Source organism: Myotis davidii, unplaced genomic scaffold, assembly GCF_000327345.1.
Source record: "Myotis davidii unplaced genomic scaffold, ASM32734v1 scaffold44, whole genome shotgun sequence".
NCBI lineage: Eukaryota > Metazoa > Chordata > Mammalia > Chiroptera > Vespertilionidae > Myotis > Myotis davidii.
The window spans coordinates 3,972,588-3,999,682 of record NW_006299705.1 but is presented as its reverse complement, the minus strand read 5'-3'; the positions used below and the strand labels follow the sequence as shown (position 1 = coordinate 3,999,682).

General features: G+C 36.1%; 1 protein-coding gene across 4 annotated transcripts in view; it reads left to right on the top strand.

Moving 5' to 3' along the window:
* WDR41 (WD repeat domain 41) overlaps positions 1-27,095 on the top strand; it is a 112,467-nt gene that overhangs the window by 72,348 nt on the left and 13,024 nt on the right. For 3 of the 4 annotated variants that reach the window (XM_015571618.1, XM_015571617.1, XM_015571619.1), the window contains exons 3-8: positions 7,240-7,288; positions 8,397-8,528; positions 11,384-11,446; positions 13,073-13,184; positions 17,657-17,719; positions 22,770-22,880. In XM_015571618.1, coding sequence (XP_015427104.1) covers positions 7,240-7,288; positions 8,397-8,528; positions 11,384-11,446; positions 13,073-13,184; positions 17,657-17,719; positions 22,770-22,880 — 530 coding nt within the window. Of the gene's footprint in view, positions 1-7,239; positions 7,289-8,396; positions 8,575-11,383; positions 11,447-13,072; positions 13,185-17,656; positions 17,720-22,769; positions 22,881-27,095 lie in introns of all 4 variants that reach the window. The other variant, XM_015571620.1, reaches the window with a different exon arrangement.

The window sequence follows — 27,095 nt, the reverse complement described above, 5'->3', positions numbered from 1 at the left end:
CTGCTCGCCCGGATCTGGAGGTCAGAGTCTGCGACTCCCTCCCGATTGTAAACAATCGCGCCCTCCGCGCTGCCAGCCCCGCTCCGCGCGCCCTCGGTACCTGAGAATTTCACTTCAGCACTGCGTCCCCTCTGAGTCTGGATATAATATTCTCTTTACTCCTAGTTGCAGAATTTCCACTCAGCCAGCCCGCCTGTGTTTCTGGATGTTGTGGGTCCCTGGTTCAAGCTTAATTTGAATTGGTTGTTCAAGGCGGCAATCTCTGGTGTTAACCTATGCCGCCATCTTCGGTTCTCCCTGAAGTTTTTCAGTCAGTCACAGACCTTGACCAACGAGCCGGCCCGCCAGTCAGTCACAGACCTTTAGAGCTTTCAATCTGTGTATTATTTTAAAAAATTTAATTTTATAGTGTATGCAAAAAATAACTGAAAGAGTCATTATTGGTAAAGAAAGACTTAAAAAATCTACAAACTATATAAATATTTATTACAAATAGAATTAAGAGCTTAACACTTTCATTCTTAATTTAACAGTTTAACTTAGAATTATCTTTATCATTGCATATGTACATTATTTATGCATTGTCAAATTACCAAAATACCTTAGATAAATATTCTATTGTTACACTTTTTATGTTTTTACTTAGTTTTTGTAGACATTGCATTCTATTTTTTTGGTCGGCTTTTGTAATCCAGGTTTCACGCTTCAGGTCTTTAGATAATGTCAGTTTATTGAGAATTTTGCAGAAGGATTTTCTTGTTTTCTTGGTGGCTCAGCTAAAATCAGTGAGTGGAAAATTTTCTCAGATTGGTTTTTGAAGATACCAAATAAATCCTGTATAACATAACAGACAGCTGCCTTTTCTTTTCTTCTTCAGTATGTTTTGAACATGAAGTGAGGGTCATATTGATTGGGAGATCACTAAAGAAGGCTAAGACTCAGCAAGAGTCTTGTAAAAAGTGGACTGTGCTAAAATTATATATAATACTCTAGCATTTGATGCATTAAACTAAACTGAGTTTATAACACATTTTAAGAGCAGTTTTTTTCTGTTGCTCATTTGACCATTCCTTGCTACTCCAGGAAACAGACAAGGTTATATAGGATGGTGATCATGACTGGAAAAGAATTAAGTGACCCATGAAGTGCCAGACTGGAGAACAAAATGTGCTCCTAGAATGGCTGGTGAAGCTCTATATTAACAAGAAACTAAACAAACTCAGTATAGTTCGATAGTTCACTGAACAAATAACATGCTACGTCTTTAAGAAAATATTCTTAAGCTAAGAGTAACTTTCCACAGTCAGATAAAAGAAATCAGCAGTCAAGATGGGTTTCCCTAGGAAGCAGGCAATAAAATGGAGTTAAGAATGCAAAAAGTTTATTAGAAACATCAATGAAAGCGGAAATAAGGAAGCAGGATTGGACAAGAAGAGCTGCCTCAGACTATGATACAGATCTGACCAAGTCTCTGTAAACCCAATGGCCAGCTCTGGAGAAAAGAATGCCCTTTTGAGGAGTCAGTCCTGCATTGGATGAAAATAACTAGTACTTTTTGTCCTGCCGTGCACAGTCATTGGCTAAAGGTCATCCAAGAATGTGCTTAATTCAAGTGACTGAGGGCCCACTTGAGAGTATGATTTTGACTTGAAAGCTGAAATGTACCCTGAAGTCAACAGCTAGAGGTAGATAACCATGTTCATCTGGGTAGCTAGTCCTCTCTTGAAGAGGTATTTACAAGTTGAGAGTTATACTGCTTTTCCTATACAAATATCTTGGGATCAATAATAATTGATGAGAGGAAATTTCTCTTTATAGAAGAATTCAAACATGAAGAATCATAGAATTGGAATATTGTAATTTTGCAACCTCTAACTCAATAAACTAGGCAGTGGTTGTTAACATCGCACACATACGCACACACACACGACTGCCAGAAATTGTGTGTGTGTGCAGGACAAAAATACTCATTATTTTCATCCAAATGGTCTATGAAGCGGCCTAACCAAAAAGTAAAAATGGAATCTGATTAAATCTCTAGATCTGTTAGTTTACCAGAAATACAGGGGACAGAGGTGCATTTTGTTAAGTGACAACACTGGAAGGTAGCTAGCAAGATCCAGACTGTGAGAACTGTATAAAGTAAATTCTTAATTGCAAGGAAAAAATATGAAGAAGGAATCAATTAACTAAAAAAAATTAGAAGTATGTCAACCAATTGCAATATAGGAATCTTATTTAGATCCACAGTTACTAGCTTAAAAACTTGAGACAGGGAAATTTGATCATTGACTAGGTATGTTATGTCACTAAATGTTGTTAACTTTGTGGTGTAAAATAGTCATAAGAGATATATATTAAAATAATTACTGATGAAATGAAGTATAGTTACTGGGATTTGCTACAAAATAATATGTGTGGAGGGGCAATTGGGTGTGGTACAGATGAAACAGTGCTGGCCATGAGTTGATAATTATTAAGGACAGGTATGAGTACCTGAGGATTTTTGTTATACAGTTTCCACTTTTATAAATATTTAAATTCTCCATAATAAATGTAAAAATATGATGTATGTTTGTCAGAGAGGAAATAAAAATGCCAATTTAAAAAGTATTTTTGCTTCAGTATAAAATAAAACTTTGTTCAATGCAGAAATCACACAGGTGGACATGAACATATCAGCTTACTAAAATAATAACTGGCAAACATTAGAATAAAGAATGTGGCTCGGTAAATAGTGGGTTTCCTAATACAACACCTTGAGTTAGGTAGACTTATTCACTGAATCACTGGCGCAACTGGACATCTGCAAGCCTCCTACTTCAATGTAGGCTTACCTTAAAAACAAGAGCAAAGCAGAATGTTTTCTCTCTGTGAACAGACAAATCTTCAGAGAAAACCCAGAAGAGCCTGAACAGAGCATGCTCAGTTCATTCTCTCAAACTCATTTATTAGGTCAGTTGGGAGAGGGAGAGGCCAGGATGCTTCTTAGTAGTTCTTTCAGGGAAACTTGAGCTCTGGGTAATGGAGAGTGCCCCCACCCCCCCAATGGAAGTCACAGGAATTTTTTGGTATTCTAATACTTGTAAACTTGATGTGTAGTTTAGTTTTCTATTTGTGATTTGGAGGAGGGGAGAATTTACCAAGGTTTTACCTTTGCAAATGACTATGGAAACTATGAAATCTTCCCTCTTTTATTCTATTTGTGAGGACTTTAGACATTCAGATATCAGAGTTTTGTGTGTGTGTTTGTATATTTTTTTCTTAAGGAAAAAAATTATGTTCTCATAGATCTAATGAAAGAATCAGTGGCAATGTCTATGGCTCCTGAAAATGCTTTGGAATTCCCTTAAATACCTATTAAAAGTCTACATCTCTAATTTTTTTCAAGTAGTTCTATCATACAAGATAAGTAAAAATCCATTTTAAATGAAAACTTTGCTATTTTTCAACTATTTTATTGTAAAAAAAAGATACACTATTTAAGCTGCATCATGTATTAGAAAGTACTGTGGGAAATTAGTTAACCACAGGGATTTTTTTTGTCATAGTAATGTTATATTTTTATATTTCCAGTGCTTTATGGTTATGTAGATATTGAATACAGGAGGGTTCATGTTCAGATTTATGGCTATACTTTTTATTATGTCCTCTAAGGTTATATTTGAATCTGTAGCACCTTTGACTTAATTGAAATAAGTTCACATGAATAAGAGCTATTAAATATGCACTTAGGTAATGGAAATAGGAATTGTGAAAATACATGTTTTATTTTATATAGATCTTCGTGAAGCTCTGCTGTTCTTTTAGCCCACAGTTGGCAAGAATAAGAGTACTTTCTCTGAGATGTTGTTCAAAGGGAAGGTGTTTAAAGGGAGTGATTTCTATAAATTGAAAGATGTATAAATGAGAATTCTCAATGGGTACATGATCTGGACCTTGTAACATTACTGAGTAATGTAGACTGAGCTCTTCAAGGCAAGAACTATCTCATTGATTTTTACTCTTAGGATCAAGCACATACATACTTATACGTTATAGAGTTAGTGCTTAATAAATATTTATTGAAGAAATGATTGAGTCATCTACTCTCAATAAATTAGGTCTCATAATTAGGGGAGGAGAAGATGGAACATTCTATAAACTCTAATATAGGTCTTCATTAAACCATGTTTCTACCTTGTTAAACTTGTTTTCATGTATATAGCTTTTGCTTAGTCATTTAATTGTATAGTTTCAATGAATATTTTTATAAAGTTTTTAAAAAATATTTTAATTTCAGAGAGGAAGGGAGAGGGAGAGAGATACAGAAACATCAATGATGAGAGAGAATCATTGATTGGCTGCCTCCTGCATGCCCCCTACTGGGGATCGAGCCTGCAACCTGGTCATGTGCCCTTGACTGGATTCAAATCCGGTACCCTTCAGTCCTCAGGCCGATGATGCTCTATCCACTGAGCCAAACCAGCTAGGGCAAAGAATATTTTTAAAGACTTGGTTTCAAGTTAAGAAAACTTGAAGGCTATGTATAATAACAGGAGCATGAAAAAATAAAAGAAATTTATCTTTGTGGTGAGATTGTGAGTGTAAAATTTTTCAAATTTCTATTTTTGTTGTGACAATATTGATATATTAATAATGATAAGAGAAAAGTGAGATTAAGACAATCTATTTTACAGAACCTTTGCAACTCTTTAATGTTTGCTTATTCATTGAAAAAGCATTATTTAGTGCTATAAACCTGGCAGAAATAATTAGAGATTTGTTGGATTAGAAAGTGCCATGTTATAAAGATCAATAAATATGGCAATTATTATATTGAATTGATTCTATAAAGCCTATTTTTTCTATTTTAATATCTGTAAAATTTGAATAAATCATATAATTGATGGTGTATTTCCATTATGTAGCATTTTTTCCCTTAATAGTACATAAAGTAATAGAATGTCTTATAGTTGATGATGTCTTAGATCTGATACAGTACCTTTTTAAGTCATTAAATTTTAATATCTTGGGACAAGAACTACATATAATTGATCTTGGCATTTTCTGAACGTATAATATGAAATCTCATTGCATATATTTTGTGCTAATCATTAAAGAAGCATTTTTCTTAAAAACTTATCTTTAGAATGGAATATTTAGATTCTATTAATTTTGAGTTTTTTTAAAAATTATTTTATATAATTATATATAATTTTATGACAATATAGCCACTATTTTTTTCTTCCATTGAATAACTTAAGCCTTATTGACATTTTAATTACTCTTTTTAAAATGGTTCATTACTTGTTTTCAGCCATTACAGTATATCTTACTGTATTAGGAATTCTTGGGTTGAATTTTCATTTATGATTTGGGAGGTGGCTGTAGTATGTGCTTGACTGATTAGGATAAACTGACTTAGAGGTAAACAGATATAGTTAGTGCAGCTAGTTTTCAGTTATCCATCCTAGTAGAATGGATAATTGTAATTTGTGAATGATCTCCCAACCCTTTATTATAGTTATTTTTAAAAATTTATCTTTATTGTTGAAAGTATTACAGATGTCCCCTTTTTCCCTACCCACACTTACCCCCTTCCCCGCCGCTCCTGTCTCCTCCCCAGGCCTTCACAACACTATTGTCTGTGTCCATCGGTTATGCACATATGCACAGAAATTCTTTGGCATAGTTATTTTATGAGAGGTAATATATAGCAAAGTTAAACTGACTTGCATTTTTAAACTTCACGAGTAGGTAATAATAGGTATTGAAATGGTAGAAAAAAAGGCAGCAATAGAATATATAAGAATTGAAAGGACTGAGTTATCCATCAACTGGGTAATCAACCTCTGAGCAACTAAAAATTGGCTGTGATTTCATGCATTACTATTGGGCATTGTTTAGCTTTAACTTGTTTACTACTGATTGAATTAAAGTTTGAGGTGAAATGCTTTATATCTCATTTCTAAACTCGTGACCTCATGAGATTCAGATATGATAAAACAACAATGAGAAGTTAAAAATCAAGGTTAGAAAAAGTATATTTTTAACCTGTAATCTTCTAAAATGGAGAAAAGCAATTATAAGAATTTCAAGAATCAATATAAATTGATGTTTTATACCAAAGAAAACTTAAGGCCGTGAGTACTGCTCTCCCACCATCACTATACAAATAAAAATAGATGGATAGGTCTAGAAACATAAGCTAGTAAAGACATCTAGCAACTAGTTTTTATACTAAAGGGATTGTTAAGTATTGTAATCCAGAAAATGTATGTAATTAACCATAAGAAATTATATTTTTAATTTAAAAATAAGTTTTCTTTTTAGTATTCAGATCTTTTATGTACTTCATTATTTCATTTTGAAAAATTAAGTGTTAAGCATGGATTTTACAGTAACTCTTTGTGTGGTTTCTAGCTTGTAATCTAGGTAGTTTTAAAGGCCCTTTCCATTAAAAAATATGTAGTTCTATATTCAAATACTATTAACAGACTGTCAGACTGTATTTGGCCAATTTCCTATCTCCTGGATAATCTTTTAGCTCCTGCAGTAGGAGATGTAATCAAATGGTTTTGAAGTGGGTACTAAATATAGGATTTGTCTGAGCCAGTGAAGACAACAGGTGCATATGGTATTTTGAAACTGAATCTGAAAAATTTGAACTTGAAGCTCAGTTTGAGGTATTAAAGAAAATGTTACTTGACTGAAGTAGTGAAATTTAGGAATCTTATATAGGGATAAAATTCAGGAACAAAGAAATTTTTGTGTCCTAGTGTTAGGGGCAAAATAGAGTATGATGTTGGCTTTAAAAAGTAGTTAGAGTATTTTTACAGAGAAAGGAATAGAAATAATTAACTTATCTAAGGACACGGTTTCTTTTTTCCACTTCTGGAATATCACTTCTTCTCAGTGAAGCTGTTCCTCAGTTTGGCTTTATGTCACTTAAGTGAGGGTTTACATATAATTTTAAAGCAAGGAAGGACTTTAAAGTTCCTTTACAGATCTCCCTCATTCTTACATTTCTTGCAGTTTATTCATTGTAACACTGTAAATGATCTGATCTTTGTATCTTCAGTACCTGGCACAAATCCTAGCAGGTATTCTTCAGTATTTGCTAAATTAGCTTAGATAACTTAATCTGCATTAATATTAGTAATTCAGAATATCATTAATAAGATTTGATGGTTCTTAAAAATTTTAGCACTTAAATGTCACCAGTGACTTATTTTTTAACTTTTTTTCTCTAACCAGATTTGCATCTGCTGGTGATGATGGACTTGTAGTTGTGTGGAATGCCCAGGTGTGTATTGATTTTGTGTGGATTGTGTAATAAAGATATGACTGTATAGTTGAGTATACATTCATAAACACTATCTGGGGATATATCTGCATATTAGTAGACAGACTAATTAATACTTGAAAAGGCATTCTTGGGAAGATTTCATTTAAATTGGGAGCCAATATTTTATAATAGAAACTTTTTTAATGAAGATTTTTTCCTGAGAAACAAATACCAAGATGTGAAAATAAAATTTTAATCTTACCGAACAAAACTTACCAGCAACTATGTAATGACTCTGAAAATGAATCAAGTGTTGATTTTTGTGGCAATTTTTCTTTCAAAGTGATGATTACATAATGTAACATGCTTTTCATGTTTGAATTTAATAGCAATATGATAAAAGGCTTATTTAAAAAATATTTAAAGCTTAACCAAATTTCTCTGAGACCTCTCTTCCTGATCCTTTGATACTCAGGTTATTCTCTTTTGAAGTATCTATCTTCTCTCATTGTCTGATCTGTCAGATCCTCATTTTTCAATGGCTTTGTCTGTGATTAAAGTACTTCTTTAACATGTTCCCTATATTCATGAAATCTTGTAACCTTGGAAAGATTTGTAATTTGTCATATTTACATTGTGTTTTATAGTATGTTTATTACTTGGGAAGTCCATGAGAGTCTCATGGGTGGGAATAGCTATTGCTATTAAATAGAGGTGGAGTGGAGGCTAACTTTATGAGTAGTTGATACATTATTGGATATAGATATATTTGTTGTTGTTATGCTGCCTTTTTTCCTTTCCACAACTGTATGACTGTGGAGACTTAAATAACAAATACTTGGATAAGAAAGGCTATCTATTTTTCCTACAGATTAAGTTGCTGATATTTTTATGCTTAATTTATCCAATTATATTCTTAAAATCATATGGAAAGAATATTCCTTTAAATTTTATATGAAATATGCTAAAATTTGTATTATCTATCAGAAAATACTTAAATTTGTTTATGGCTGAGTAATTTCAAATAGAATGTACGCATTTTCTACATAGTGATTCTTCTTAGTGTTGTTAAAGTAATTTAAGTTGTGAAATAATGAACCTGTTAACATTTTCATTGGTATTTCAGACAGGAGAAAAACTTTTGGAACTCAATGGACACACTCAAAAGATAACAGCTATTATTACATTTCCCTCCTTGGAAGCATGTGAAGAAAAAAATCAGCTCATCTTGACAGCCTCTGCTGATAGAGCAGTTATCATATCCTTTAGTCTGGAAGAGAGTGAAGTAACTATTGTGACCCAAGGGACTAATATATACATTATTAGTCTTTAGGCTCTTGGGGCCTGTTTGCACATTCCTCTTTGAGCAAAAATGATTTTGTTCTAGCTTTCATAAAAACACTTCTTAAAAGCATTAGGCATCTGAAAAGTATTAGACTTGAAATAGTAGGTTAAGGTGTATTATTGATGGAAACCCCATGACTAAAATTGTTCTTTCTAGAGTTACTGTTATATAAAATAGATGAAATGGAGAAAATGAGCTTAAAAATGCTTAGTATCTCAGTTTGCTTTTCAATTTAGGGAAATAAAGATCAGTTGGACTGGAAAATAATTTACTTTTTTTTTCTCCTCATTGTACAGCAAAAAATAGTTAATGGCCCCAACCCATAAGAACCTTTTGAGAACCCAGTCTGACAGAAAAGTGAGTTGCCATTGGCTCAGTGTTTAATATTACTATTTAGTATTTAAAAATAAAATTTAAAAAGTATGTTACCTTTCTTTCCCCCTTACTTTTAAGTAAAATTTAAAAATGTAATGGCATTTTATAAATGCTTACATGTGCCACACATTGTTCTGTTTTATATAAATCCATTTGATCCTTAAAATAAGAATTTTTATTCTCATTCACAGATATTAGAGGCAAAGAGGGGTTAAGTAACTTGTCCGAGGTTATGCAGCCAGTATAGGGCAGAAGGTAAGCAGTCTGACTGCAGAGCCGAATTCTGGACCACTATGTAATAATACTGCCTTTTAAAATATTTTCCTTAGCCTGGCCAGTGTTGCTCAGTAGTTGAGTGTTGACCAATGAACCAGGAGGTCAAAGTTCGATTCCCTGTCAAGGCACATGCCCAGGTTGCAGGCTCAATCCCCAGTAGGGGGCATGCAGGAGTCAGCCGATCAATGATTCTCTCTCATCATTGATCTCATTGATGTTTCTCTCCCTCCCTCTCCCTTCCTTTCTGAAATCAATAGAAATATATTTAAAAAATGTTTTCCATAAACAAATTTAGCCCTTTAATCTTTTTATGAGGAATTTGGATTTGTGAAGGCCATAGCCAAATGCTATGGATAACTGTAATCTCTCATGACCTTTTTTTTAAGTTATCATAGATTACCTTTAAAAAGTCTATGCTCTTTGAAAATTCTGTTTAGCATCAAGCATTAGTGAAGTAAGTTTCACAGTAAGCTCAAAGGAGTCAGTGTTACTCAGGCTTCTGTAAAACATATACATACTTTATGAAACTTAAACAAGCTTCTCAGCTAAAGTGATTTCTAGACAGGTTGCCAATAGGTGAAAACATTTTAAGAAAAGATTTAAATGGTGATAAATTGTGAGGGGATTACAGTATTATGTAAACAAGGGCATAAAATTCGATGATTTTTAGGTCAGGTTAGCGTTATTGCTACTGCTCTATTGAGGCAAATTATTTTATGGACTAAAGCTCTTTTTTTTTTATTTGTTTTCAGTATCAGTATAACCTCTGCAAAAGTAGAATTTAAAATGCTTTTTTATTAGATGATTTCTAAAGTACTTAGAGGCAATTATTAAAAATTACTGGTACAGTACAGAGATGAGTAGATGGGACAATATCAGTATAAACTCTACCTGTAAATGATGGTATAGACTCATTTCCTTTGCAGAGTGACTTTGTTGAAAATAATTCCGGGGTGCTTTGCTGGCAGTTCTTTTACTCAGGTGAATTCTAAATTAACCCTTTGCAGTCGTTTGTCTACTCTCAGCCACCAAAGCTTTTTTACCGTACCGGTAGTATGTCTGCTCTCAGCCACCACAGCAAGGAACCGTACGAATCTTAACTCTATTCATTCATGTATCAGTTCATAAATTACGTTTAACTGTAATTAGGCATTCTCGCTTGTGAAGATATTTCAAAATAATACTCCAAAATGGCAAAAAGAAAGTTACCGAAAGAAGTATACTGCGAATCTGAAAGTAACAATGAAGAATTTTGTTTTGGCACCTTGACTACTGACTCTGACGTAGAAAGTGATAACGTTTGTAGTGATTCTACTAGTAGTGACGTAGTTCCAAAAAAGAATTAATAAATCTTGTTTATCCTTCATAATCTTGCATGTTACGTATCACTGCTCTTTCAATGGAAATTAATTCCGATCAGTACGACACCCATGTCCAAATTTAATACAACCGCAAAGGGTTAACTCAGCTTGGGCCTTCTCTATTAACTAAAACTTCATTAATTAAATGCTCAGTGTAGATTTAAAACAATTTTGTCAAGTGATAGTCTTAAAAGTTTGTATGTACATATATATATTTATACATATTATATATATTTATTATGTGAATGTGTTTTCAGATATGATGTAACATGTGTATCTTACCATAGGAAATGGTGTGAAAAATTTGAAAATCTTCATACTCCTTAGTTAAGCTAACCTTGGACATTTTATAAGAGGTCTTCTAACTACTTTAAATATGTTTACAGGTAATAGGAACACACTGTTACTATCTTTTTTTTAACCAGGATAACAGTAGTTAATTATGTCATACACATTGAGAGAGCTTTCAGTCAATATGGTGGACTATTTTGGAGAATAAACAAAATTTAAACAGTTGCAATATTTAATGTCTATAAAGATTCAGTTTTCAGACCATCCTTTCTGTTGGCATTTTCAAATAGTTTGACAGTAAAATTTACCAGAAAATTATTTTAGGTTGTATGCCTACTGTGCTAAGTTGATGACTCAATATTTTATGCCTTATTTTCTACCTAAATGTGTGACATTTGTGACTTAATTATTGGAAAAGGTATAAGATTTGAAATGTTTAGAAATTATTTCTTAACATAAATTTAGGTATGGAATTGTGATACTGGCAGGCAAGTTCAAAAAGTGTCATGCTTCCAGTCTACTGTAAAGGTAAGATCATAAGCTGATATTTTATGGTAAATTTTTTTTTGTCTGAGAAAAAACTGTTAAGTTAGTTTGATGAAATTACTTTTGTAGGTTTAAAAAATTATTTCTTCCTGCCCTAGCCGGTTTGGCTCAGTGGATATAAAATAGCTATATAGAAAATTCTATATCCATAACAAAACTATTAGAGCTAAAAATGGATTTAGCAAAGTTTTAGGATACAATTCAGTATACAAAATTAATTGTATTTCTGTATATTAGCAGTGAACATTCAAAAATAAAATTGAGAAAACAATTCATTTACAGTAGCATCCAAAAGAATAATATGCTTAGAAATAAATTTAAAGAAGTAATAGGTGACTTGTACACCAAAAGCTACAAAACATTGCTGAAAGAAACTAAAGAAAATCTAAGTAAATGAAAAGACATCCCATATTCATGGATCAGATTTAATATGGTTAAGATTGCAGTACTACCCTGTCTACATATTGGATACAGTCTCTACCAAAATCTCAACAGGGTGTTTTTTCCCTATGTTCTTGTTTTTGTTTTGCATAAATTGATGTAGAAGTGCAGGGGACCCTAACATAGCTAGAACAATCTTGAAAAGAAATAACAAAGTTGCAAGATGCAAGCTTCCCAATTTGAAAATTTACTAGAAAACTATAGTAATCAAGACAGTGTGGTACTGGCATAAGAATAGATATACAGATCAATGGAATAGACTTAGTTGCTTAAAACAAATATCTCACAGAGTTTGTAGTCAGGAATAGAGAGCAGCTTAGCTGGATAGTTCTGGCTCAGTGTTTCATGAGGTTGTCATCTGAAGGCTTGACTGGATTTGGAGGTTCCTAGGGGACTCACATGCTTGGGAAATGTTGGTGGTTGTACAGAGGCTTCACTTTCTTGCCAGGGGGGTCTTTCTCCATGTGGCTGCTTATGTGTGTTTGCCCTAGAGAGAGTGACCTAAGAGAGAGCAAGGAGGAAACCACCATGTGTCTTACCCATATAATAAAAGGGTAATATGCAAATTGACCCTAACAGCAGAACAACTGGGAATGATTGGTCACGCTCAATGCAGGAGCTGCCCCCTGGTGGTCAGTGCGCTACCACAGGGGGAGCTCTGCTCAGCCACAAGCCAGACTGCCAGCTGCGAGCACAGCGGTGGTGGCGGGAGCCTCTCCCGCCTCCTCAGCAGCGCTAAGGATGTCCGACTGCAGCTTAGGCCTGCTCCCCGCTGGCAAGTGGACATCCCCCGAGGGCTCCCGGGCTGCCAGAGGGATGTCTGACTGCCAGCTTAGGCCCTCGGGGAGCGGGCCTAAGCCAGCTGGTGGACATCCCCTGAGGGGTCCCAGACTGCAGGAGGGCACAGGCCGAGCTGAGGGACCCCCCTCCTCCCAAGTGCACAAATTTTTGTGCACCGGGCCTCTAGTGTATAAGTCACACACTATCCTTTCTGCCACATTCTATTCATTAGATGCTAGTCACTTAGTAGAGCCCACATTCAAGGGCAGGGTAGTTAGGCTTCACCTCTTGAAGGAAAGGGTATCAAAGAATTTAGAACATATTGTAAAACCACCAATGAATGCATGAACTGCTAAACTTAACGTATATTTCTCATAAATTTTGCAGTGTTTAACTGTTCTTCAGAGACTAGATGTTTGGCTCTCTGGTGGGAATGACCTATGTGTGTGGAACCGAAAATTAGATCTCCTATGTAAGACAAGTCACCTTTCTGATACAGGTAAAAAACAAATCAAGGTAATTGTGAACCATGAGTGACAGACTAAAAGACACAGAATCTTCAAAGAGACTTTCCATGAACAAAGGGGAGAGTGAGGGTACTTTTCTTTGCAGTTCTGAATATACTGGTAAAATGTAGCCATATTCTCCAGGTTGGTTAAGGGTTGTGTAAAATACATTTTCATCAAATTGGAAGGAAAAGATTCCCCTCCTTTTGGATTCCTTATCTTTTCTAACAGAATTTCTCAAAGTGGTCAAGAAAAAAATTTTTAATATAAGATCATCAAACTCTAAGTGGAGTTTGATGAGCATGTTGATACCTGAAAGCACTTTTATGGCTTTACAATAGCACTTTTTAAAAATGTTTTAGATCACTTGTCTTTCAATAGATTTCTTAGGATGACCTCATTTTACATTTGGTTTTACTAAAAAGTTTATTCATGAGCAAACTTACTAACAAAATTCTATTTTCTCAGAATTCTGTTAATAGACAATTTTTTGTCTTAACAGAAAAAAAATCAATTTTGACTTCTATAGATACCAAGGATTTTAAAGAATAAAATTAAAATTTATTCAGAGTAAAAACATTTCAGTATAAATGAGTAAATTTAAATGACAGTAACCGTGAAGTTATGTGATACACTATTAACTATTCTTGTTCTAAAAGTAATCAAATGAATCTATGGACATCCTATAATGAATAGTATTAATTATTGACATCTTAAAGGTAGTAGGAGCTCCGTGAATTGAATAGATAGTTCATAATTGGAAATAGCTTATCTCTACATAAATACTATAAAATAGCATGAAAATAATGTGATATCTTAGCAAAATTCAATCCATACCTTATTAGGATTTACAATTTAACCTTTCAACTCAACATTGGACCACTAGTAATCTTGTTTGAATCTAGAGTGCATATTTATGTTTACTATTATCATGAATTATATCTATTTACATGTACATATTTCTTTCATTAGCCTGTGGTCATATGTGAATTTTACTCCATGAATAATTTGTATAGACATACCTTGGAGATAGTGCAGGTTTGATTCCAAACCACCTCAGTAAAGTGAATATTTCAATAAAGTGAGTCATGATTTTTTTGGTTTCCTAGTACATATTACAGTTACACTATACTGTAGTCCAGGGGTCCTCAAACTATGGCCTGTAGGCCACATGCAAATACAATTATTATATTTGTTCCCGTTTTGTTTTTTTACTTCAAAATAAGATATGTGCAGTGTGCATAGGAATTTGTTCATAGTTTTTTTTAAAACTATAGTTTGGCCCTCCAACGGTCTGAGGGACAGTGAACTGGCCCCCTGTTTAAAAAGTTTGAGGACCCCTGCTGTAGTCTATTAAGTCTACTATAGTAGTCTGTCTAAAAAATGTATATTACTTAATTAAAAATATTTTATTGGTAAAAAATGCTAACCATCATCTAGGTTGGGGTGGCTGTGGCAGTTTTAAAAAATAAGACAGTGAAATTTGCCTCACCAATGGACTCATTTTGTGAATGATTTCTCTGTAGCACACGATGCTGTTTGATAGCATTTTATTTACAGTAGAATTTCTTTCAAAATTGGAGTCAATCCTCTCAAGTTCTGCCAACACTTTATCAACTAAGATTATGTAATATTTTAAATTTTTTGTGGTTATTCAACAGTCTTCACAACATTTTCACCAGGAGTAGATTCCATCTCAAGAAACCACTTTCCCCCCCCCTGATTTGTAAGAAACAACTCATCTGTTTAAGTCTTGTCATGAGATTCAGCAATTCATTCACATCTTCAGGCTCCACTTCTAATTCTAGATCTCTTGTAATTTCTGCCACATCTGTAGTTACTTCCTCCACTGAAGTCTTGAACCACTCAGTTGTCTATGAGGGTTGGAATCAGCTTCTTTCAAACTCCTGTTAATGTTGACATTTTGACCTCTTCCCATGTTAGTGGCATCTAGAATGGTGCATCCTTTCCAGAAGATTTTCAATTTTTTGCTCAGATCCATAAGAGGAATTATTAACCACGGCAGCTCTAGTGTATTTCTTAGAAGATTTGAAAGTCCAAATTACTCCCTGATCCATGGGCTGCAGAATGGATGTTGTGTTAGCAGCCATGAAAACAAGATTAATCTTGTACATCTTCCATCAGAGTTCTTGGTTGCCAGGTGCATTGTCAATGAGCATTTATATTTTTTCTAGGTCTCAGCAGTGGGCTTAGAATATTCAGTAAACCATGTGGTAAATAGATATGCTGTCATCCAGACTTCGTTGTTCCATTTATGGAGCACTAGCAGAGTAGATTTAGTATAATTCTAAGGGCCCTAGAATTTTCAGAATGGCAAATGAGCTGTGGCTTCAACTTCAACTAACTCATCAGTTGCATTAGTCCCTAAGAAGAGACTCAGCCAGTTCCTCTCTAGCCATGAAAGTACTAGATGCATCTTCCAAAAGAGGCTGTTTCATCTGCATTGCAAATCTGTTGTTTAGTAACCACCTTCTTAGCTAGATCTTCTGGATAACTTGCTGCAGCTTCTACATTAGCACTTGTTGCTTCATCTTGCATTAAAAATTTTTTTTTTTTTTGATTTCAGAGAGGAAGGGAGAGGGAGAGAGAGAGAGAAACATCAATGATGAGAGAATCATTGATCAGCTGCCTCTGGAGATCAAGCCTGCAACCTGGGCATGTGCCCTGACAGGGAATTGAATCGACACTCAACCACTGAGCCATGACAGCTGGTCATACTTCTGTTTCTATTATTTTATGAAATTATTTATAAAAAATTTTTAGCAAAGTTTTCCACATCTAGAATTCTTTTCTTCCTAACCCTCCCTGTGCTCTCCTGTCCCTTTTACTTTTTTATATTGTACTGCTAATTCCTTCCTTTTGCCCTCCTCTACAATCACTTCTTCCTTATACTTGGGAAATGCATAAAATACTGTTAAACCTATATGGAGAAAAGATTTTAGAGAGACTTACTCCCCAAACTACAAGAGTCTTTTGATGGGTGAGAGAGTAAAGTAAAGGAGTATAATATTTTCCAAATTTGAATATATGTTATAAATTACTTTTATATAGGTTATATATATTTCATACTGGAAAAATTAACTTTAATAGTTTTTGTACCTGCACATGTGGTGATTCTGAATTTAATACTTCAATTCTTTAAGTCTTACTAACAAAAATAATAATTATTACATATGTTATAGAAATTAGCATATGTTATAGAAGTTATAGTTACACTACAAAAAGTTACTGAGAACTCTATATTTAAATAAATAAGTGAGCCTGGTCAGTGTGGCTCAGTGGTTGAGTGTCGACCTATGAACCAGGAGGTCACGGTTTGATTGCCAGTCAGGGCACATGCCTGGTTGCGGGCTCAATCCCCAGTGCGGGGCGTGCAAGATGCAGCTGATCAGTGATTCTCTATCATCGTTGATGTTTCTATCTCTCTCCCTCTCCCTTCCTCTCTGAAATCAATAAAAATATATTTTTTAAAAATATAAACAAGTGAAAGATGTTGAATTGTTGAATCTAATTTTGTAAATATTAATTAATTAAAAACATGTTATTTAAAAGCCCCTTTCTGCCCTGGCTGGTTTTGCCCAGTGGATAGAGCGTCGGCCTGCGGACTGAAAGGTCCCAGGTTCGGTTCCGGTCAAGGGCATGTACCTTGGTTGTGGACACATCCCCAGTAGGAGGTGTGCAGGAGGCAGCTGATTGATGTTCCTCTCTCATCGATGTTTCTGGCTCTCTATCCCTCTTCCTTCCTCTCTGTAAAAAATCAATAAAATATATTTAAAATAAATAAATAAATAAATAAAAGCATAAAAGCCCCTTTCTTAGCTGTTGACTGCTGGCTAACTCATTTACTGCCAGGGAACCCACTCAGGATTCTTTTTTTTTTTTAATTTATTGATTTTTTTTACAGTGAGGAAGGGAGAGGGATAGAAAGTTAGAAACATCGATGAGCGAGAAACATCAATCAGCTGCCTCCTGCACATGCCCCATCGAGGATGTGCCTGCAACCAAGGTACATGCCCCTGACTGGAATCGAACCTGGGACCCTTCAGTCTGCAGGCTGATGCTCTATCCCCTGAGCCCCGGTTAGGGCCCCACTCAGGATTCTTAAATTTAAAGTAAGGAAAATGCCAATTTTATATCTCCTTTGAGCTAGGTGTATTGTAAATGGTGAGGGTGATTATCTTAAGGGATCCCTGGTAAATAAGTTTATCATAATGTTTAAAGAGTATATCCTACCCTTACTAGATCAATAAATAGTCTTCCAAATACCTCACCAGTTTTTCACAAAATCATTTTCTGTGTATAAGCAAGCGTGATCTAGAAAATTGTGTGTGCTTTTTTGTGACCACTCCCTTTATTGTAAATGACTGACATAAAACTGAGAATGCTTTTGTTTTTTATGTAACCATAAAGAAAATAATTGTACCTTTGTTTTATATTTTTGAAGGGATCAGTGCTTTGATTGAAATACCTAAGAACTGTGTTGTGGCAGCAGTTGGCAAAGAATTGAGTGAGTATGACTCTTTTTTTCTTCTGTTTTCAAAAAATTTTAAACTAGAACTTGTATACACATTTTAGAAAGACTAGTTAATATTTCATTTAAGGAACATCTGCCCCTGCCCCAGTCTTGGTCTCCTGGGATTGTTGAAGTGATATGGAGACCTAGACATTTTCGTGATATTAAGTCAGTTTTTGTCCTACCCTTGTTCTAACATAGCCAGGTGGGGCAGCTAAGTGTTGTATCTGTACACACACTTATTTGACAAAAAAATAAAAAATAAAAAAATAACCACATAAAACAACTGTCAACATTTTGGCAACTAAAAACTTGAGTTGAGAGGGTCAAAGGAGGATTATTTGGGGACTTTACTAAGGTGAGAACTGTGGAGTTTTTGCCTCAGGAAGCCAGAATGGGGCCCATTATCTTTGGGGCAGTTTATGCCATTTCCCTTAGAGTAGTGGAATAGCAGAGGAAGGGGTAGGTAGCAGAGGCCTTTTGTAAATGTATTAATTATGAACATCTGAAGGCCACTTTCTTAGCTTTTGACTATTAGTTAACTCATTTACTATCAGGGAGCCTACAGTGAAGAAAGCCTTTTGTGCTCACTGCTTTGTGAATGGAATTTGGGTGCCAGAATTGATAGAGTAAACATGCTTCTTAAAAGCTGCTTCTTTCTTGCCCAGAAGACATTTGGTATTGCTTGTGCTACTTCTTCCAGAGACCAGCCCTGAAATTTGCTGTTACTATCAGTTGGCATGTTTGCAAAACCCAATGAGACGTGAACTCAGTAGTTCTCAAACTTGAGTGTGCGTTAGAATGACCTGAAGGGCTTATTACAAACACAAATTACTGGGCTTTACCTCCCAGAGTAACTCAATAAGTCTAGACCTGGGCCTGAGCTCTGCATTTCTAACGGGTTCCCATCTCACTTGTGGTGTTCTCCTCAGGCTCTCATTCATTACCTTTCTTAACTACAAATGTTGCATTAAGTCTCCTACTTACCTTTCTTCCTCTACTTCAGTGCTTGTCAATGCCTTCCGTTCCTCTGGTTTAGCGCTTCTCATACATATATTCTTCAGTAGATGCTAGAAGGATCTATCTAAAATGCAGACCACTCTCCTGCTTAAAGGCTTTGGTGGCTTCCTATTGCCTAAAACAGCCATTTCTAGGCTCAAATTTCTGACTAGTACAAAAGTTTAGATTTTTGGAGCTCAACATAGAGTTGCCAGATTTTTATTTTGCTTAGTAAAACTAATAAACAACAAAAAAGCTATCATTTACCACTTTCATTTTGTAAAAATTACTTTTTAACAACAAAGTATGAAGAACATGATCTCAGAAAGAAGTAATAGGACTTTGAATATATTTACTTTCATGTGGCCCTTATTTTTTCTTATTTTTGCCCCAGATGAATAAAATTTTTGCCCCAGAGCAGCAGTTGCCAACCTTTCGGACCTCACAGACCACCAGTGGTCTGAGGACCACCGGTTGGCGACTGCTGCCCTAGAGGACCAGTGTAAGTTCATCACTACCCTGCAGGATAAAGTGCAAGGTTTTCAACATATCAAATCAGGCCCTCCAGTAGCTTTCTCCTCCTATATCGCTGGCTTGTCAATACTGAATTGCCTGGGATTCCCCCACCTAAGGTGTTTCTCACCTTTATGCCTTTATTTCTGCTGTCACTCTGTATCAGGTTTATCCTCCTGCTCATTGTCCTCTTTGATACGGCTAATTCCTACTTACTCTTTAAGAGCTCAGCTCCAGTATCTTTTGAGGAAGAAGGCTTGCTTACTTAATACCACCTCCCCTCCCAGAAGTGTTTCCACTGTGTTGTCATAATCTCACATCTATCATTTCATTTACTACTTTAAAAAAAGACTTCTGTTTACTTTTTGTTCTCTCCTTGCCCTCCTTTTCAGAATATGAGCTACTTGGAGATTGGAACTTTCTTATTCATCTTTCTGTTAACAGATAAGAAATTTTTATTGAATGGATGAATGAATTAGTGAATTCATTAAAACACTACTAAAAGCAGCATTAATGCTTCAACTGAAGTTAGAGTATCATCTAAAAAAAGAAGTGAAAGTTGATTTTATTCAAAAAGTAATTTATAAAAATACATAATATTCTTTAAAATGAGGTTCTGCATTTTATTTAATTTTGTCATAAAATAAATATATAGTGCTATTTTTTCTTATGGAAAAATGAATTTCATTCCTGTAAATGGGGTATCTTTTCTGTTTCCAAGACCAAGCTTGTACCTATATACTTGGTTTTCAGTGTTCTATTTCAGTTTCTCTCTTTCTGTGTGAAGGTTCCTTTCAACAGGAAGTGTAAGTTCTGTGTGCACCAGCTGCAGTGACTTTGAAGCTTTACTGGCTATCAGCGCTGAGACCTCATCCTGGCTCAGAAGTCTAGGATATTTTTCCTAACTAATTTTTTAGAATTTATTATTGCTTCTCTTTTGTTCGCTGATTTGTTTTATTTTCTTGAATTTATTACTTGTCTATAGAGGCCATATTTATGCTCACTAAACAGTTTCATGTTATCTTAGTACTTTGTAGTTCTTTGTAGAGACCTCCTTAATAGTTTTCTTCTTTTTGTCAGTATTTCAGGTTATTATATGTTAGTTTGAGTAGACAATATATTGCTTTTTATTCCACAATCCCAATCTCAAGATCATTTGGTAGGATTTCAACTGAAATAGAATGTTCATATAACTCTGATAGGTATGAGGAAGAATTCCCTTCGTGTTGACTGAAATACCTTTTTATTTCAACAGCCACAGTTTGAAGGTAAATGGCTGCCAGGATTAAATAACCTTGCTAGAGATTTGTAGCTGGTAAAAATTGTCTAGAGACGAATGAAATGTGGCACTGACTATTTTCCAGGGAGGAATGTGAGAAAGAAGAGAGATTAATAGTTAGCCATCACTTGGAAAGGATATGATCTCTGAGACATTCCCACTTCTAAGATATGAGTCATCTTAATCTGTGAGCATCCACAACATTGGGTAGAGTGGTGTATTGTAGCATTTAATACATCTATTATAAGCTTGTTTATAGGTCTCCCTACCACTGTAGACTATGGTTCAGGGCAGTGACTAGGCCTTATTCACATTAGAGATCTAATTTCCTGGGACATAGTAGATGTTTAGTAAGTGCTTGTTGATTGAATCACTCTAGTTTATTTGATTTGGGGTTTGCTGTATTGATTAAAGTTAGGATTCACATTAGTTTAAATAAAACTATTTGTTAAAGTCAGATAACAAGTAAAGTAACTCATTGAAAATCTGTAGTCAAAAGAATTGTATGCCACACAAAAATTATAGACATATTATCCTCAGAGTTTATAATTTAACTAGAGGCCCAATGCATGGATTTGTGCACTGGTGGGGTCCCTCAGCCTGGCCTGCAGGGATCAGCGGACCTCTGTGCTACCACAGCCCAGCCTTACCCGCCAGCTCATCGGGCTCCAGCTCACTGTCTGCGTCAATCCCGTGCAGTGTGTGAAGCGGCAGGCAGCTGGGGAGGAGCCCAAGCCCACATTGGGCGCCGCACTGCTCTCACTCATCCCGGCGCCACTGCACCTGCCGCTGCTTCTTGGGTGTGCAGGGGGAGTGTCTGCAGGAGAGGCTTGCACTGCTGCAGCTGCACTCACCAGCTGTCAGCCTGGCATCTGGCGCCTGTCAACTGAGCAGTGCTCCTGCTGTGGGAGCACACTGACCACCAGAGGGCAGCTCCTGCGTTGAGCATCTGCTCCCTGGTGGTCAGTGTGCATCACAGCAACTGGTTGTTCTGCTGTTTGGTCGATTTACATATTACGGTTTTATTATATAGGACTAGAGGCCCAGTGCACAAAAATTTGTGCACTTAGGGGGGTGGGGGGACGGGTCCCTCAGCCCGGCCTGCACCCATTTGCAGTCCAGGACCCCTTGGAGGATGTCCACCTGTCAACTTAGGCCCACTCCCCAGGGATCAGGCCTAAGCTTGCAGTCAGACATCCTTCTGGCAGCCAGGGAGCCCTCGGGGGATGTCTGACTAAAGGCTTAGGCCCCCAAGGGAGCTGTGAAGAGGAAGCTGGGGTGACAGAGGAGCCACGCTGTCCCGCCCCGCTGCCCTGGGTTGGGCCGCACATGGGACACCCAGATGGCGGCCGGGCAGGCTGGCGGATCGCTGCTGCCCCGCCCAGCTGCCCCAGGTCGGGTCGCACACGGGACACCCGGGCAGGCCAGACGACCACTGCTGCCCCATCCGACCACCCTGGGTCAGGTCACACACGGGATGCCCAGATGGCGGCCAGGCGGGCTGGCCAATCGCTGCTGCACTACACGGCTGCCCCGGGTTGGGTCACACACGGGATGCCTGCTGCCCTGGGTCACAGATAGCAGGCCCGGATGGCAGCAGGGCAGGCGGGATGGCGCTGACCCACCCTGCCTGCAGTATGCAAATTAGCTGCCATCTTTGTTGGTGGTTAATTTGCATATCGTGCTGCTTGGCCAATGGGAGGCATAGCGAAAGTATGGTCAATTACCATGTTTGTCTATTATTTATTATATAGGATGGTGTATGCCTAGGTATCAAGAAAACTTTAAAAATATGAAAGCAACTGCTGAAGTCTTCTCTGAGTTTAAGTTAAACATAAATTTGTAGCTTGTTTTGTAGCAGTGCTTACTGGCCTGGGAACATGAGTACAGAAAGCTGGTGGTGGAGATGATTCACTGATGTGGGCCAGTCAATAGTTAGGTAGAGAGAGAGGCAGGATAGCCCGACTGCAGTGGAGCCCTGGAAAGGATTGGGGTAGTGGAGTTAGAAGAGTTTTGATAAAGGAACAGAATTCTAAGCACACACTCACTTGGGATTTTAGAAGATCATTTCAAACATCTCAAGCATTTGAAAGAAATATTTTAAAGTAGTATGAATAAGGCTCCCTTTGGAGATAGGCTTTCAATATTTTCAGTATTAGACATTTCTAACTTAATGAAATACTGGTGTTTTGAGCAGAAATATAATTTTATCTTTGGCTATTGTAATAAAATTATATCTCTCTTTTCATGTAGTAATTTTCAGGTTGGTAGCACCCATAGAAGGATCACTAGAATGGGACATTCTTGAAGTTAAGCGCCTCCTTGATCATCAGGATAATATTCTCTCATTGGCTAATATCAATGGTAAGCTCAATGTGTATATGCTTATATTATGTAAAATTTTATACTTGTTAACATAATCTGTTATGAGCTTCAGTCTTGTTTTGTTCTAGGATTTCTATAATTATCTTCATTGAAATAATTTTGATTAGTAGGGATTGTCAGTCTTTTATATGTGAAATTAAAGGCAGTGGAACTAATGAAGTTTCCTAGATTGGTAGGGTTAGATTTAGGCACAAGGAGAATAAAGTGAGGAGAGAGAAGAGATGGAGGAGAGCATCATTATCATGGGCTCTGTGGGATGATTGTCATAGGCTGTAAATACTAATGCTTAGTAGCATTTTGGAATTTTTGGCAAATGGTCTGGCTAGTCCCAATTTTGTAGACCACACAGTATGATTTATATAGCAAGTTACATACTTACAGTTGAGTGAGCAGGATTTAAGGCAATTGTTTTCAGGATTGAAGACTATCAGAAAATAACACCAAACTAAGGTAAAGGTCTGCAGAAAATGGGTCATATCTGTCCTTCCTCATGATTGTGAATTTTGACTTGCTAGACTCCTATTTAGCTTCATAATAATTTTTAAAAATATTTTGTATTGATTTTTTTTTAGAGAGAGGATGGGAGAGGGAGAAAAAAGGAGGAGGGAGGGATGTGGGAGAGAGAGAGGGAGAGGGAGAGAGAGAGAAAGAGAAAGAGAGAGAGAAACATTAATGTGAGAGAGAAACATTGATCAGTTGCCTCCCGTGCATAACCAGACAGGGGAATGAACCCGCAACCTGGGCATGACCTTTTGGTGCATGGGACGACTCAACCAACCAGGGAAACTTCATAATGATTATAATGAGTATGTTCTGTAAGCCCAGTCTGACATCAGACGGCAGGATAGGATCCCAATCAACAAATCCTGGCATTTACCTAGTCCACTTTCAAATAAAGTGGCATATCATCAGTTATTCTGGGTGATCTGTGTTGAGGTCAGATGAGAGACCTTCTGGGTGGCTTTACTTCTATAGTCTGGAGGAGACTGTAAGAAGCTTCTGTAAGATGCCATAATATGATAGTGGGAGGATTGGACTGCACCCCCTGACCGGAGACCTGGGTTGGCTCTTCTGAGCAATACTTTGCATAAACATGCGGCAAAGGAAAAGAGCGGCACAGACAGCACTAACTGTAGTCTCCATTTGTATGCCATTTAGTAACATTTTTCAGTACATCAAAGAGAATGTTCCTTCCACTTCCACAGTCCTCTTCTCCAACAGCCATCTTCTTGTACAACCCAGCTGCAAGTCTTTCTAAGGACTAGATTTGTCTATGGTGATAGAAGTAACAATGTTGGGAGCACTCCTTTATTTCTCTCTGTGGGCTCTTTTTCCTCTAGCCATGGATGGCAGCACAAAAGGCAAATTCTTACTTTAAAGACCCTCTGGAACTGAGCCATAAGCTCCAAGGCCTCAGAGCTACTGGAGAAAGCACAACTGTGTTCTGATCCATTGAACTGGTCATGCCTAGTTTTCTTGTTTTAGTGGCGAAGCATTGGTACCATTGACCCAGCATGGTTCCTTAATAACGTTGATGGAATGTTACTGAGGTAGCCTTAACTTCATGGCACTTCTTTTGCTGTGTGATGATATGTAGAGAAGTTAATAACAGTTTAACCAAGAAAACTTTTTCCAACTTCTCAAGGTGAGGAAAATGGAACACTGAAGCAAAAAAAAAAATTAATGAAAACTACAGAAAAGCCCTAGTACTTTTTACTTTATAAACTCCATGACTGTAAATTTACGCTGCAGATAATAAGGATATATAGGAATCATATATGGTTGAGTAGTCTGGTAAGATGTGAACATGACATTGTGACAGTCTGATCTTGTACGTAGGCATGTCTGCCTTGCTGCAGATTTTGGCAGTTTTGAAATGATTATGTTGTACAGTTCTCAACTCCACCCTCAGCCCTGCTTCTTTGTCCCACCAATTCCAATGAAAGGTGTGGCCAGTTACTGGGTTTGTAACTCACAGGGGAAGTGCATTTTTAGTGAGGGCCCCAGGGCAACCTTAGAATGGTAGACAAATGTGAATAATGAATACCAACTTGCCAAAGATATCTGAATGCCTGGCAGAAAGTTTTCTAAGGACATACAAGATAAACCTTGCTTCTATCTTTTGGCAAAAGGCGCTGGGTACTTCATTTATTTTATTCCTGTGTGTGTGTATGTGTGTGTGCTGACAACATGGTAGAAGTAATCACAAAGTATTAGTACTTGGGAGGGATGGGTAGACAGATGCCAGGTGGTATTTTCATACTAAGCGACTCTTGAAAGTCCATCTACATATAATACATCATTGAGGTTGTTTTGTGTGAAACATTTTGAATGACCTGTTTGGGATGTAAATAATTTACACAGCAATAAACTGCATTGATTAGGGGAGTGCCAGTAACTTTGTTTTTAGTGAAAAATTTCAAGTGGACACAAATACTTTTGTCTATTGCATAGGTGAATCACAAACACTTGGAGGATTAAGTCAGAGCAGTCAACCTTGTGGTTTCAGTAGGTTACATTAACTGTGTTAGGACACATGCAGAGTTAAAGTCCAGGATCTTCACTCCTTATTTTCTCTAGTTTGACTGAAGTTGGAAAGAAGAGGAAAAGGGATGTAAAAGAAGGTCATGGAAAGATTAGTACTCCCTTAACTTTCTCACTATTAAAATTAGAAGCCTGTTTCTCTCCACGGATGAGAAATGAACTTAGAGCAAATTTTATAGAGTCTATTAATAGACTTCATGGACTTGGCATGAAGATAGAGTAATGTTTACATGTATGATTGCTGTTAATTCTTTATTTCTAAGAGATTATTCATCTAGTTAGATTTCTGTCCTGGTTTATTTGATAAATGGAATTATTAAATAGTAATTAACTCATCTCTGTATTCCTAAATTACAAGTAACTGGATGTTTTAATACCATTAATAGGGAATAATACCAGGGGCTCAAAATAATACCGGCATTCAAAAATGACATTTGATGTCTTCTTTAAATGGCTAAACGTTTATTTTTTAATTTGATTTTTACAACCATCCTCATTTAATGCATGAGAAATCCAAGCTAGAGAAAGGTTAAATGATTTTTAAAGACCACATGGCTAGTAATAGGCAGAAACAAAACTAGAACTTGGCTTTCTAAACTCACATTGTATTGTTCTATTCTACCTTACCCTAAATGTATAAAAATTAAAATAAATTGCATGATCATTTTTAGTCTCAGCAGTTGAACATTTTCTATTAAATATATAATTAGTAAAGTATCTTAGTTGGTCCACTAATTTCATTTTCTTTAAAGGACTTAAAACCTTATAATTGTACAAGTAATACATAGTCATAGTAGAAAAAAGAGAAAATAGTGAGAAACATAAAAAATGTAAAAATTAAAATAAAAATTCCCCCACCATACAGTGTTACGCATTAGTCCATATACTTCTAGGTGTTTTTCTGGGCGTATGTATGTGTGTATATGTGTATGCATGTGGTTTTCTGTTCTGTAACAGTTTGTCATGAGTATATTTGCATATCAATATAAACATACTTTATAACTTAATTTTCAATGACAGCAATACCATTTCATTTTATGGATACCTTATTTATTCAGTCACCAATTGTATGTTTAGGTTATCTTCAGACTTTTAATACTATGTATAACAACCTTTTATATATGTCTTTTATGTATACTTTCCTCTGGATAAATTTCTGTAAGTGGACTTATTTTTATCAATGGGTTTACATTTTTTTTAAAGGTTTTGATGTGTAGTTCCAAATTTGAAGGGATTATATCATTTTATACTAGAATATTAGTAGTGTGTAGTGTGGGAGTGTGCTCATTCCCTTTGCTTTTATTAGCATTTGGGTATTTTCCTGTTTTATAATCTTTCCCATTTGCAAGTCAGTAAGTAGTATCTCATTGCTTTTGGGTATTTTTTATTATTAAGGGAACATCTTTTCACATGTTTATTGACCATTTATATTTCTTGTTTTGCCTGTTTAAAACCTTTGCCCATTTTTTCTGCTAAAGTATTTTTCTTGATCTTAGTGATTTCCAAGAACTCCTTATGTATCAAATATAATAAACCTATTTTACCTCAGTTGGTTGGAGTGTCATCCCGTACACCAAAAGGTTTCAGGTTCGATCCCTGGTCGGCATGGATGTGGGAGGCATCCGATCAGTGTTTATCACATGATATTTC